The sequence below is a fragment of the Capsicum annuum genome, chromosome 8 (genome assembly GCF_002878395.1).
Source record: "Capsicum annuum cultivar UCD-10X-F1 chromosome 8, UCD10Xv1.1, whole genome shotgun sequence".
Taxonomy (NCBI): domain Eukaryota; kingdom Viridiplantae; phylum Streptophyta; class Magnoliopsida; order Solanales; family Solanaceae; genus Capsicum; species Capsicum annuum.
In genome coordinates, this window is record NC_061118.1 from 116,097,168 (window position 1) to 116,108,296 (window position 11,129).

General features: G+C 35.6%; 1 protein-coding gene across 1 annotated transcript; it reads right to left on the reverse strand.

Moving 5' to 3' along the window:
* Window positions 1-338: 338 nt before the first annotated feature.
* Window positions 339-8,070, reverse strand: LOC107838847. The gene is made up of 5 exons (XM_016682083.2): window positions 7,669-8,070; window positions 7,509-7,590; window positions 6,565-6,664; window positions 1,925-2,013; window positions 339-790 (listed from the first exon to the last, which is right to left on the reverse strand). The coding sequence occupies exons 1-5, from the start codon at window positions 7,826-7,828 to the stop codon at window positions 577-579; spliced, it is 645 nt and encodes a 214-aa protein (XP_016537569.1). The 5' UTR covers window positions 7,829-8,070; the 3' UTR covers window positions 339-576.
* Window positions 8,071-11,129: the final 3,059 nt, after the last annotated feature.

Consider the following 11,129-nt stretch of genomic DNA (forward strand, 5'->3'; position numbering starts at 1 on the left):
ATCCGCCTAGTCATGGTTGCTTGATTTTAGGCACAAATCATGGAACATTAACCAAGCTAAAAGGGCTTGTTTGATATATGTATAAGGATTTTGGAGAGAGAGAAAGTATAAAAATTGAATATTTGTAATTAGTTTTGCTGTATGGAATTTTATGTAATAACTGTAACTTAGGATATATATTTATGTAAATTTTACCTTTTTAAAATGGGTTGAGGTTGAACCCAACTGTAAATTATCTTGAGCCCAACTCATATATACTGGGTTGAGTTGGCGTGTAGACTTAATTTGGGCTCACTTTGACAACCATTAGTAATCCTAATACAGTTGATATCACTTTCTATTCAAAAGCAACTTGGCTCATTGAATTAATTATTGCAAAGTTACAAGTCTAGAGATCCGATCAGAGTTGATTACAATAGAAATTCAACTTGATTCATATCCTAGAACTGCAAAAAGTATTGGTTATTGTTCTACTTTTCACCAATCTTTGGAAGTCATACTTGATATTGTGCAGCTTCACAACAACTTATTTAAACTCTGAGCCTCAATTAACCATGGGAAATATTAATGCATTCATTACTCAGTCTTCTGTTCTGCTCTCCTTTCTGAATTTTCCAGTTTCTGGTATGAGAACAATCCTTTACATAAATGAAATAACTTGTATTGGCAACTACCGAGAACCCCATTATTCTCATCCTCAGAAATATTGTCTTCATCATTCTCTAAATCAACTTGGTTATCATTTTCCTCTTCTTCACCTTTCAACTCTTTGTCATCACAGTCATTGGATCTGCAAATTGAGTGTTCCAAGAATATTAGCTGAAGTGCCCCAATAGTGCTAGAGGAATTCATTAACATACCAAATATTCCAAATGCGAGTAACTATGAAAATTTGAAGCTAAAGTGAAATAATCAAGACTGTTAGAAAAATGATGAAGTTATAAATCAAGTATCTAGACAAGCAAGATTCAACTATTTAATTATAGTGTTAAAACTGTTACAAATCATTAGACTTCAGTTGTAGGTTTAAGAAATCTAACTTTTTAAAAACTTACAACCTCCCACGAATCCCAGAAAATTGCCAGAGAATAAAGAATCAGTAAAAAAGGTTTAAAAAAAAAACAAGGAACTTCTTCATCCAGTAAAGGCTGCAAATCTAGTAGCTTCACAAATTTTCATGTATAGAGGAAATTACAAGTATCCTCTCATGAATTTGTTTGTCCTTTAATACATTACTATAAACTTTGTATTCAGGTCCTTATTAGTATTAAGTATAATAATATAGTTTACTTTTTGATTTAAACTATACATTCAGGCAATATTTTGCAGATCCTTTAAAAATGCTGCCACACCCATGACAAATCCTTCAAAAATGCATTATTTTCATGAGAATCCTGTAGGAATGTGGTGACACGTCGTTTGAGGATCCAAACAGAATAGTATTCAGAAGTAGTAGATCAAGTCTGTATTTTTTCCTTTGCAACATAGAGCTCAATTGTAGCGGAGCACGTCACTATATTTTTCCATTTACACCTCAAAAATTTAAAGAAGTCATATGATTCAGGATTTTGATATCTTCATTTCAAGACCTCCTTATTCCTCCAAAATATGAATGGATAAAATCGCTCAAAGAGGTTGAAAATCCTTCTATTTCTTCTAATATTATTGACAAGGCAGACAATAAGTTCAAAAGAGCTATGATGACTCACGTAATGAAATCGGAAGAGCAAGACGGGCTAGAACTGACACATTAACAGGCTTGCTTTCTTTCATTTAATCAAATACTACCTACCTCAAGAGATACTTAAGAGGTGGTACCAAAGAAATTGTTAAACAACTTTTGCGTTAACAAATAGTTGAATTTATGAAAAACAACTATATCCACATAAAATGATGAAGACTAAATTAATGGTATAGACCTTACACTCTGGGTTCATCAAATTGATGGTCCTCCCTTTCTGATTGTGTCTTTTTGGGATTGTAACCAATGGATACATGTCTTACAAAACTCAGCTGCAAAAAGAACAAAAAAAGATCTATATTAAAGTATCAAAGAAATACTCAAATAGTTTCAGTTACACTAACACAAGAAAAAATTGTTTTTGAAAAGTAAAATTGTATCTCATGATGGCAAAATAAAACTTAACCAAATTGTTGAATCACACTTGGTATGTTGCTATGTTGCTGTTGTCAAAACAAGAGTTCATCTATGAACACTAAACAAAGGTTGGATTGTAATAAACGAAAAGCTCTATTTTTGTCCTTAGCGGACTTTTGATCTTTCCAATTTTTTTACTTAATTGGACGTTTATCGGAAACAGCTTCTCTACCTCTAAGGTAGTGGTAAGGTCTGCATGTACTCTACCCTCTCCAGACCCTATTTTGTGGGGTTACACTAGATATGTTGTTGTTGTTGTACTTAATTAGAGGTCCAAATACACCCCAGGAAGGAAATTAAATTGCTTAAATATCAAATTCCAGAATATCAAGTTGAATCTTAGAGCAATCAGCAATCTATGTAAAAGATATCGCAGTTTCCAAAAAAGAATATGCATAGTTGTATACCTTATATCCTTACTGTCTACTGTTTGACGTCTTCTTTTTCTTTTTTTTAGTTTTGGTTAGGGAAATTAATATGAACCAGGATCTCCATGCACTTTGGGATCGTTAGTTTACAAGCACAATGGATAATAATCTTAAGATAAATGTGAGATTATTTATTCTACACTGGGTAGAATTTTTAATTTTGGGATTAGTAATTGCAGAAATATTTATTCCACAGTTGTGATATTCTTTTTATACCACACACTAAGAGGGATAACAACCAGGCATAAAACAACACAATGACATATTTTCACTTCATCAAGACTTTCATCTTAAAGTACTTTAAGAAAGCTAAGGTTAAAATTCAAAATAAATTTTTTTCAAAATTCATCTAGTTTAAATCAAACACATATTTTATGTCTATGCAAAGTTTGTGGAGAGCAAGGATGACGGGGAGAAGCAAAGGAATTGGGAGGAGTATAAGTTAGCTAAGAGAGAGGCTAAGTTAGCGGTTACGACGGCTAAGTAAACAACTTTTGAGAGCTTGTATGCGACTTTAGAGGAGAAACGCGGAGATTAAAAATTTTATAGGTTGGCCAAGGCTAGGGAGCAGTGGGCCTTATGACCTTGACCTGGGAAGTGCATCAAGGGGGAGGATGAAAAAGTTTTGGTGGAGAATGCCCACATTAGGAGGCGTTGGCAATCCTATTTCCATAAACTTTAGAACAATGAGGGGGACAAAGGTTTCGTGTTGGGGGACTTGGAGCATTTAGAGAGGTGTCGCGATTATGGCTATTGTAGGCGTATCAAGGTTGAGGAGGGATCGGGCGACTGGGGCAAACGAGATTCTGGTGGATTTTTGGAAAAGCACTAGCGGAAGGTTTGAAGTGGCTGACAAGGTTTGTTCAACATCATTTTTAGGGCAGCAAAGATGCCCGAAGCTTGGAGATGGAGTATGATGATTCCTTTATATAAGAAAAAGGGGGACATTCAGAGTTGCAATGACTATAGGGGAATCAAGTTGTTGAGTCACACTATGAAGGTTTGGGAAAGGGTGGTAGAGTTGAGGCTGAGGAAGATCATCACTACTTTCGAGAATCCATTCGATTTCATGCCAGATCGCTCGACTACTAAGGCCATTCACCTCGTGGGGAGAGTAGTGGAACAGTTTAGAAAGAAGGACTTGCACATGGTGTTCATTGATCTTGAGAAGTGTTTGGAGGCTAGAGGGGTGCCCGCGGCATATACTAGGTCAATACAAGACATGTACAACGGCACAAAGACTCGTGTGCGGATGATAGGAGGAGATTCGGAGCACTTTCCGATTTTGACAGGGTTGCACTAGGGATCGACTCTTAGGCCGTTTTTAGTTTCCTTGATGATGGATGTTTTGACACGACTTATTCAAGGTAAGGTGCCTTGGTGTATGTTATTTGCTGATGATGTTGTATTGATTGACGAGACTCGAGGAGAAATTAATGATAAGTTGGAGGTTTGGAGATAGACCCCTAAGTCTAAAGGATTTTGGTTGAGCAGGACTGAGACGGAGTACTTGGGATGTAAGATTAGTGATTTGTTGCCTGAGGCTTACATGGTACTGGAGCAAGATTCTAATGCTATTCAGAAGAGGGAGAGTTTGAAGTATCTTGGGTCTATGATTCATGGGAGTAGTGAGATTGACAAGGATGTCACACATCGTATTGGTGCAGGGTGGTTGAAATGGAGGCTCTCTTTAAGAGTCTCGTGTGATAAGAAGGTGTCTTCTAAGCTTAAAAGGTAAGTTCTACAGAATGACAGTCCAACCGACTATGTTGTATGGAGCGGAGTGTTCACTAGTTAAGCACTCGCACATCCAAAAGTTTAAGGTAGCAAAGATAAGGATATTGCGATGGATGTGTGGACTTACTAGGAAGGATAGGGTTAGAAATAAGATTGTTCGGGAGAAGGTGAGAGTGGATTCGGTGGAGGATAATATGCGGGAATAAGGTTGTGATGGTTCGAACATTGATGAGGAGGGGCACAAATGCTCCAGTACGAAGGTGTGAGAGGCTGACTATGAATGGTTCTAGGCGGGATAGAGGTAGGCCGAAGAAATATTGAAGAGGGATGATTAGTCATGACACGGAGCAGTTACAACTTACGAAGGACATGATTCATGATAGAAAGGTATGGAGGACACAAATTAGGATAGAGAGTTAGTAGGTAGGAATACATCTGTAATAGTAGGAAAGAGTGCTTTATTTGTATCTGTAGTTTTTTGTAGTCTCTTATTCGTGGTGTTTTGGTGATGTCTATGATTTTGGTATAGCTAATTTATAGTATTACCTTATGGGTGTCTTGTTTCCTTTATTATCTAGCGGTGTAATATCCTTTTTTGTTGTTTCTTTTTATGTTTTTTGTCTGTTATACTGCTAACTGTCCTGAACCGGGAATCTATTGAAAACAACCTCCCTAATTCATATGAGGTAGTCGTATGGACTACATACACTTTACTACTTTGGTGAGAATACACTAGGTATATTGTTGTTGTTGTAAATCAGAATTTTCTAATGAATAAAATATCTATCAATAAAAGAGTAACAACAACATACCCAGTGTATTTCCACAACATGGGATCTAAATAATTTCATCATTGTTTAATCTCTATATTATAGTCCCCGCGTTGTATTCCCAGTATAACTTATTCATGAACAAAACACCAACTTAATGTTGACTAACTTCCTTATCAACAGTATATGATCCATTTTCTGAATCTATCACCACAGTTGCATAACATCACATTATGAACGTGGTACACGAGAAATTCAAGATTCTTGCAGGGAGGAACCATGTAGTTTCAAACACGAGTTAGATCTTCCAACGAACAACTCAAAGATGTATGCTAATCAAGGTTGTTGGAGATGTTATATCTGTACAGGTTCTCGTACAAAGGATTATGGATATTTCCAAGAGATCCTAGTCCAACACAACTATCACAAAGGTTATGTTGTGTAGCTATTGTCAATGCACAATTTATACCACATATGTCTATGCGATAAGATTAGGAATGAGGATATTAAAGATAAGGTAGGGGTGGCTTCCGTGGTGGACAAGACGAGGAAAGAAAGATTGAGATGGTTTGTACATGTGAAGATGAGAGGTGTAGATGCCTCAGTGAGGAGGTGCGAGAGATTGGATATAGTCCGAGGAGAGGTAGAGATATAGGCCGAAGAAGTATTAGAGAGAGGTGATTAAATAAGACACGACACAGCTTCAGGTTAATGAGGATATGACCTTAGATAGTAGGGTGTGGAGGGCACATAATAGGTAAAAGGTTAGTTGGGTAGGAGTGTTGTCTTGCTTGTCGAGGGTTTAGGATTGTTGTTGTTTGTTGTTGTTATTGTTTTTCCCTTGTAGACGCACTATTTTTAGTTACATTATATATTTTCAAAAAAAAAAAATTTCCCTTGATAGTAGTTATATTTTCTTCACTATTTCAGTCTTCTTTGTATCTGAATTTGTTGCACTTGAGCCGAGTATCTTTCAAATATAGCCTCTCCATCTCCATGAGGTAGTGGTAAGGTCAGCATACACTCTACCCTCCCCAGACCTCACTTGTGCGATTTGACTAGGTATTTGCTTGTATGTCTATCTTTATTGTTCATCTGTTACAGTTTTTTAATCTTGAAAGATTAGGAGATCTAAGTTCTCAGATTTTTAATCTTGAAAGATTAGGAGATCTAAGTTCTTTCTTCCATGATGAAAAAGGAAATCAATCAACCAGATGAACAATGAATAAAACTATGTGGGCTAGTGAAAACACATTTAGCTGCACGAGGTGGAAATCCTAGAGGTATAAAACCTAGAAGTTCTCTAAGCCCTAGGATTCGATAATTTGAATCTTTTCCACTCTAACCGTATACCATCCTCTTTCCCTGACTGCAGATTTCAATATACTTACAATAAGCAAACAACTACTAAACCATATAAAATTATATAAATCTGATTTTTTCTCAAAACATTTTATGACAGAGAATGAACCTCATCGCCATCCTTGATCCCATAGGTTCCTATCAAATCATCATCTGAAAGTAGATTTTTTCCGCAATAGCTTAGGCAAAAGTGACCCCATACATGTAACCTGCAAAAGCATCAGACTCAGATGAGGAGTTGTTCAAAGGTAGTTCAAGTAATATTCAATGGAATGGCCGGCCAATATGTTTATATAACAACATCATTTGACTATTTGGTGTTATAAACAATGTACCATGGTATTTCTTAACTATTTAAAAGGAAATGAATATCATTGTCTTGACCAAGCAAGCACAAAAGTCGTTCGTTGGCTACTATTTAGGACTCCATATAAAATCAATGCTTTGTGAATGAAAATCAATAATAGTAAGGTGAACATGAAAATAAAATAGTTTATGAATGCAGTCTAAGGAGCAATTGATTAGCTAATACGACATTCTCACATAACTGAGGAGAATTTCAGTGATCAAACGCCAGTGGCTACTACTTAAGACAGGAACATGGAATGCCATTTAATTCATTGTCATGAATATCTTAAATGACTGAGAAGAAGAAAAATCACAAAATCTCTTGAATTGCTTTTATCAAACTGCCCCATTCTCATAGCTAGGTGAACCAAAAACATGTGGATTGAGAGTTTGAGACACAGAACAATGAATCACAACTACAAATTCTAATATGGAAAACAAATGTTTGACAACTTATTTGTTCCTTGGGCGTGTGGAATTAGAAACTCGGTTCCGGTTGGGTCCATGAGGTAATTGTCAAGTAATGAATCAGGCAGACAAATCCTAATATATGTGAATTTGAAAGAAAAACCTCAATGTTCATTTCTTCTCAAACTCCTCAAGATATCAATGAAATTTTAGACAACCCTTTCAATTCCATTACAGGCCCATCATAAAACACTGTAGAATTTTTTATATTTTGCAATGTACATATATAGTACATACCACGAAATCTTGCAATGGCTGAAGGCCTCTACCACGGCCTGTTTGAGATCTTCAACACTACCATTTCTAGGCACTTCAATATCTACAAATCCCAAAATTAATGAACAAAAAAGGATAAAAATCACATACATCAATAGAAGACAAGATCAAATATAATTACCAAAAGAAGACCCATCCAACTTGAGGATGGAAAGCTTAAGGGGTTCCTCAGGTAACTTATCATACAAGAATGGTGCTGCTACACAAATAAACGATCCGTTCTTTTTTAATGAAACTTTAGGGCTGACATCTTCTTGTTCCATTATGTTTGAGGTCTGCATGACACATACTAGTATGCAAACCCTCAAATAATCGTATTCTTATTTTTGACCTGAACATTGATTCATTAATACCATTTTTGATCCCCCCCTTCTATTTCAAAGGGGTTTGGTTTATTGGTGATTCTCTGTTGAAGAATTAGAGTCGGAATTTGTTTTGATTGGAGGAGATTCTTTAAAGAGAGAAGGAGGGGGGCGAGGGGGGGTGAGGGGGAGGGGGGGACAATTGTTTAGAATTGGACGATGAAAAAAAAAATGGATAACAGCTATTTTGGTTCCCTGAATTAACTGTCTAAATCACGCGCCAAAAAGAGTGCGCAGATTTTTCTCTTTTTTTAAAAAAAAAAAATTAATATTACTATTTGCGCAATATGCATATAACATAGCTAATATTTATTGAACAATATTAATCGTTATAAATAACAATCTTATTTTTTGAAGTATATTAAACAATAGTAATTTCTAATAATATATCATGTTTTCTCAATGTATTATATATCATAACAAAATCTTTATGACATAAAAGGATATGAGTCACAAAATCATCTAATAATTGTTTTCATCATCATATTTTCACAATTTAAAATAATTTCTTACTTTTAATTTTTTTTATCATATTATTTACAAATATTCAATATCCAATTTTTATTGAATATCATTTACCCTCAAGACCTGAAATGTGTCATGATGGGATCTACTATAATCCTCAGTAGCTAAGTAATACAAGAATAATCAGAGAAACACGAAACAACTCCAAAATAGTCCGCAAATCTTAAGGATTCAAGCATCTTTTTGGATACCACTCTCGAATTCACTACCAACAACAAAAATACAAGATATAATAGTGTGTTTTAACACCAAAACAGCAACACCACCACCAACAAGATGAACTCAAGATGAACTCAAGATGATAAATAAGAAGACACAAGATTCGGATTTAACAATAACAACAAGAACACAAGATTACAACACAAACAATAAATAAGATTACAAGAAGGTAAAAGGATAGATAGATAGACCACATGAAGGTATAATCTTAAGAACCTAAGAATGGACAATCTTGGACCCTTAACACTACACACAACAATAAACCTATCTCTTACAAAGATACAAGATCGGATTCCAACTCTCAAGCATCAATGTTTCCAAGAAATTTACAATCACTAGCGATTCCACACTAGATCTTGTTCTAGTTCCAGTTGGTGGCTTTTCCAAGCCCTAACTATGGTGTTTTAAGTCTTACAAGACTTACAAATATCATCTAAAAACTAAATCTAAAAACCCTACAATGTTCCTTTTATAACTATTACAAAATATAAGTTAAAATGACCAAAAGGCCCTTTAAAGAGTGGGCACCCATCTAGTGTAATTTATGGGCTGATTTGGGTACATTTTGGGCCTCTTTGACACTTCAATTGCACATGCCAAGGCTCGGATCCAACACGCACTCTCCTAAGTTCATATCCGAGATTATTCCCGTATTATCCTCTCCATCTTGATAGAAATTTGTCCACAAATTCACGGCTTTACCTCGTTCAATTGGTCACTTCAAAGGAAACCTACTCAAAACAATCCACAAACAACAAGTCAAAAAATAGTCCACAAAATCATGAAGAATCCGAGGACTCAATAACAACAAGTCTCGGCCAACATCTTCATTTTGAACCTCAACTTCCTCTCCATCTTAAGCCTTGTCTTCAATCTCATCCGAAACAAGTTTCCTACCATCATACAAGTATTGTAGTAGTTTTTATATCCTTCATGTTCCTTTCTACCATACTCCTCTACATGGATATATTGGTTTTGGTGAAGTAGAGTTTTGATTGAGAGGAATGATTTGGTAAGGGAGAGCTTCGGTTGTAGAGCTTGGATGGGAGGAAATTGGCTTCCAAGTCTCTCTTGTTGGACTTAATCGAATTGAGGGGGAAGTGACTCATTTAGGTCTCGGGTTTGAGGACATTTGTTGGCTTAGCTTATGTCTATGTCATTTAGTGGTGGTCTTGGAAGGTTGATCGTTTGAGGTAAAGCTTCGGGATTAGAAACATGAGAGTTCCTTTGGCTCTCCACTCAATCCAACCTCCAACCTCTCAAGTATAGTAGACATATCCGAGCCCAATTTATCAAGACCCGCATTCGCCTTTGCTATTTCTTGGGCAATACCATCAAGGTTGGCCAAAATGGTGTCCATTGTGGCAAAGGAGTTACCTATAAAATAGAAAACACATTAGTTGTACAAAAACATCATCACTCTCTCTTTTATTTCTTGTCTCTCGAATCCCTCACACTCAATCTCATAAGTGTTGTAAGCTTGCTTGTACTCCGAGAGGTATTGAGAGGCGAATAAAGTGTGTACAACGACTCAAAAGAATAAAACACACAAAGGAACATAAACACAAACACACAAAAAAATATGGTTTCAAACCAACTCACAATCTAGTAATTAGTCACTAGTTCGTAAGTTAGTATGGGAATCAACAAACAAAACTAAATACACAAAATAAAACTAAAAGATCAAAATTGAGCTTAAAATTTGTCAGTGAACAGTAATTGGTGACATGGCAATCCTTGATTGGCCTCGAGCAACAATATTATTTTCTAAATTTAGAAGTCTTGATCAATTCTACAATTTGGACTTTGATGGAAATTGTTCAATGGAGGAAAATACAAACTAGTCTTTGGAATTCAAATTTCAAGACTCAAAAGTCTTTGACTAGACTTGTACTTCTCTTTTAAAACATGGACGCTTGTTTCATGGGAAAGTGGAATTGAGAAGTGATGTAAAGTTTTTTGGTGGTTGGGGGTCTTTCAAGACTAATAATTACTTATACCTCTTTCCTTTACCTTTTAGGATCTATCATTCACTTTATGTTAACAAGGTGATGAATATGGTGAAGAACTTCAAGAACAAAACAACCACAACAAGAACAACCAACAACAATCTCCCAAGAACAACAACAAGTTCCAACGCCCAATTCCACAACAACAAGACCAACAATAAAACCACCAACAAATGGCCGAGTTTCTTTGGTGTTGTATTTTTTATTTTAACACTAGATGAAGGTTATGATGAACAACAAAAACACAAAAACAACCACCAAGATAAAAAACAACATCAACTAATGACCAACAACAAGGTCACCATACATCCATGTTAAAACAACAACTTCAACCCATAACCACTCCTTGTTCACAATAACAACGTCAATTTTTAAAGCTCAAATCTAGATATAGACTCAATGTGTTAGTGAGGAACAAAACTAACACTTAGAGACAATAAATACAATTAAAAATCTCGTCCAAGACA

Coding starts and splice junctions, on each gene's coding strand:
- LOC107838847 (XM_016682083.2), bottom strand. CDS start 7,828: ATGCAGACCTCAAACATAATGGAACAAGAAGATGTCAGCCCTAAAGTT. Junction 7,591..7,668: donor GTTGGATGGGTCTTCTTTTG/GTAATTATATTT, acceptor TGGGATTTGTAG/ATATTGAAGTGCCTAGAAAT. Junction 6,665..7,508: donor AGCCATTGCAAGATTTCGTG/GTATGTACTATA, acceptor ATGCTTTTGCAG/GTTACATGTATGGGGTCACT.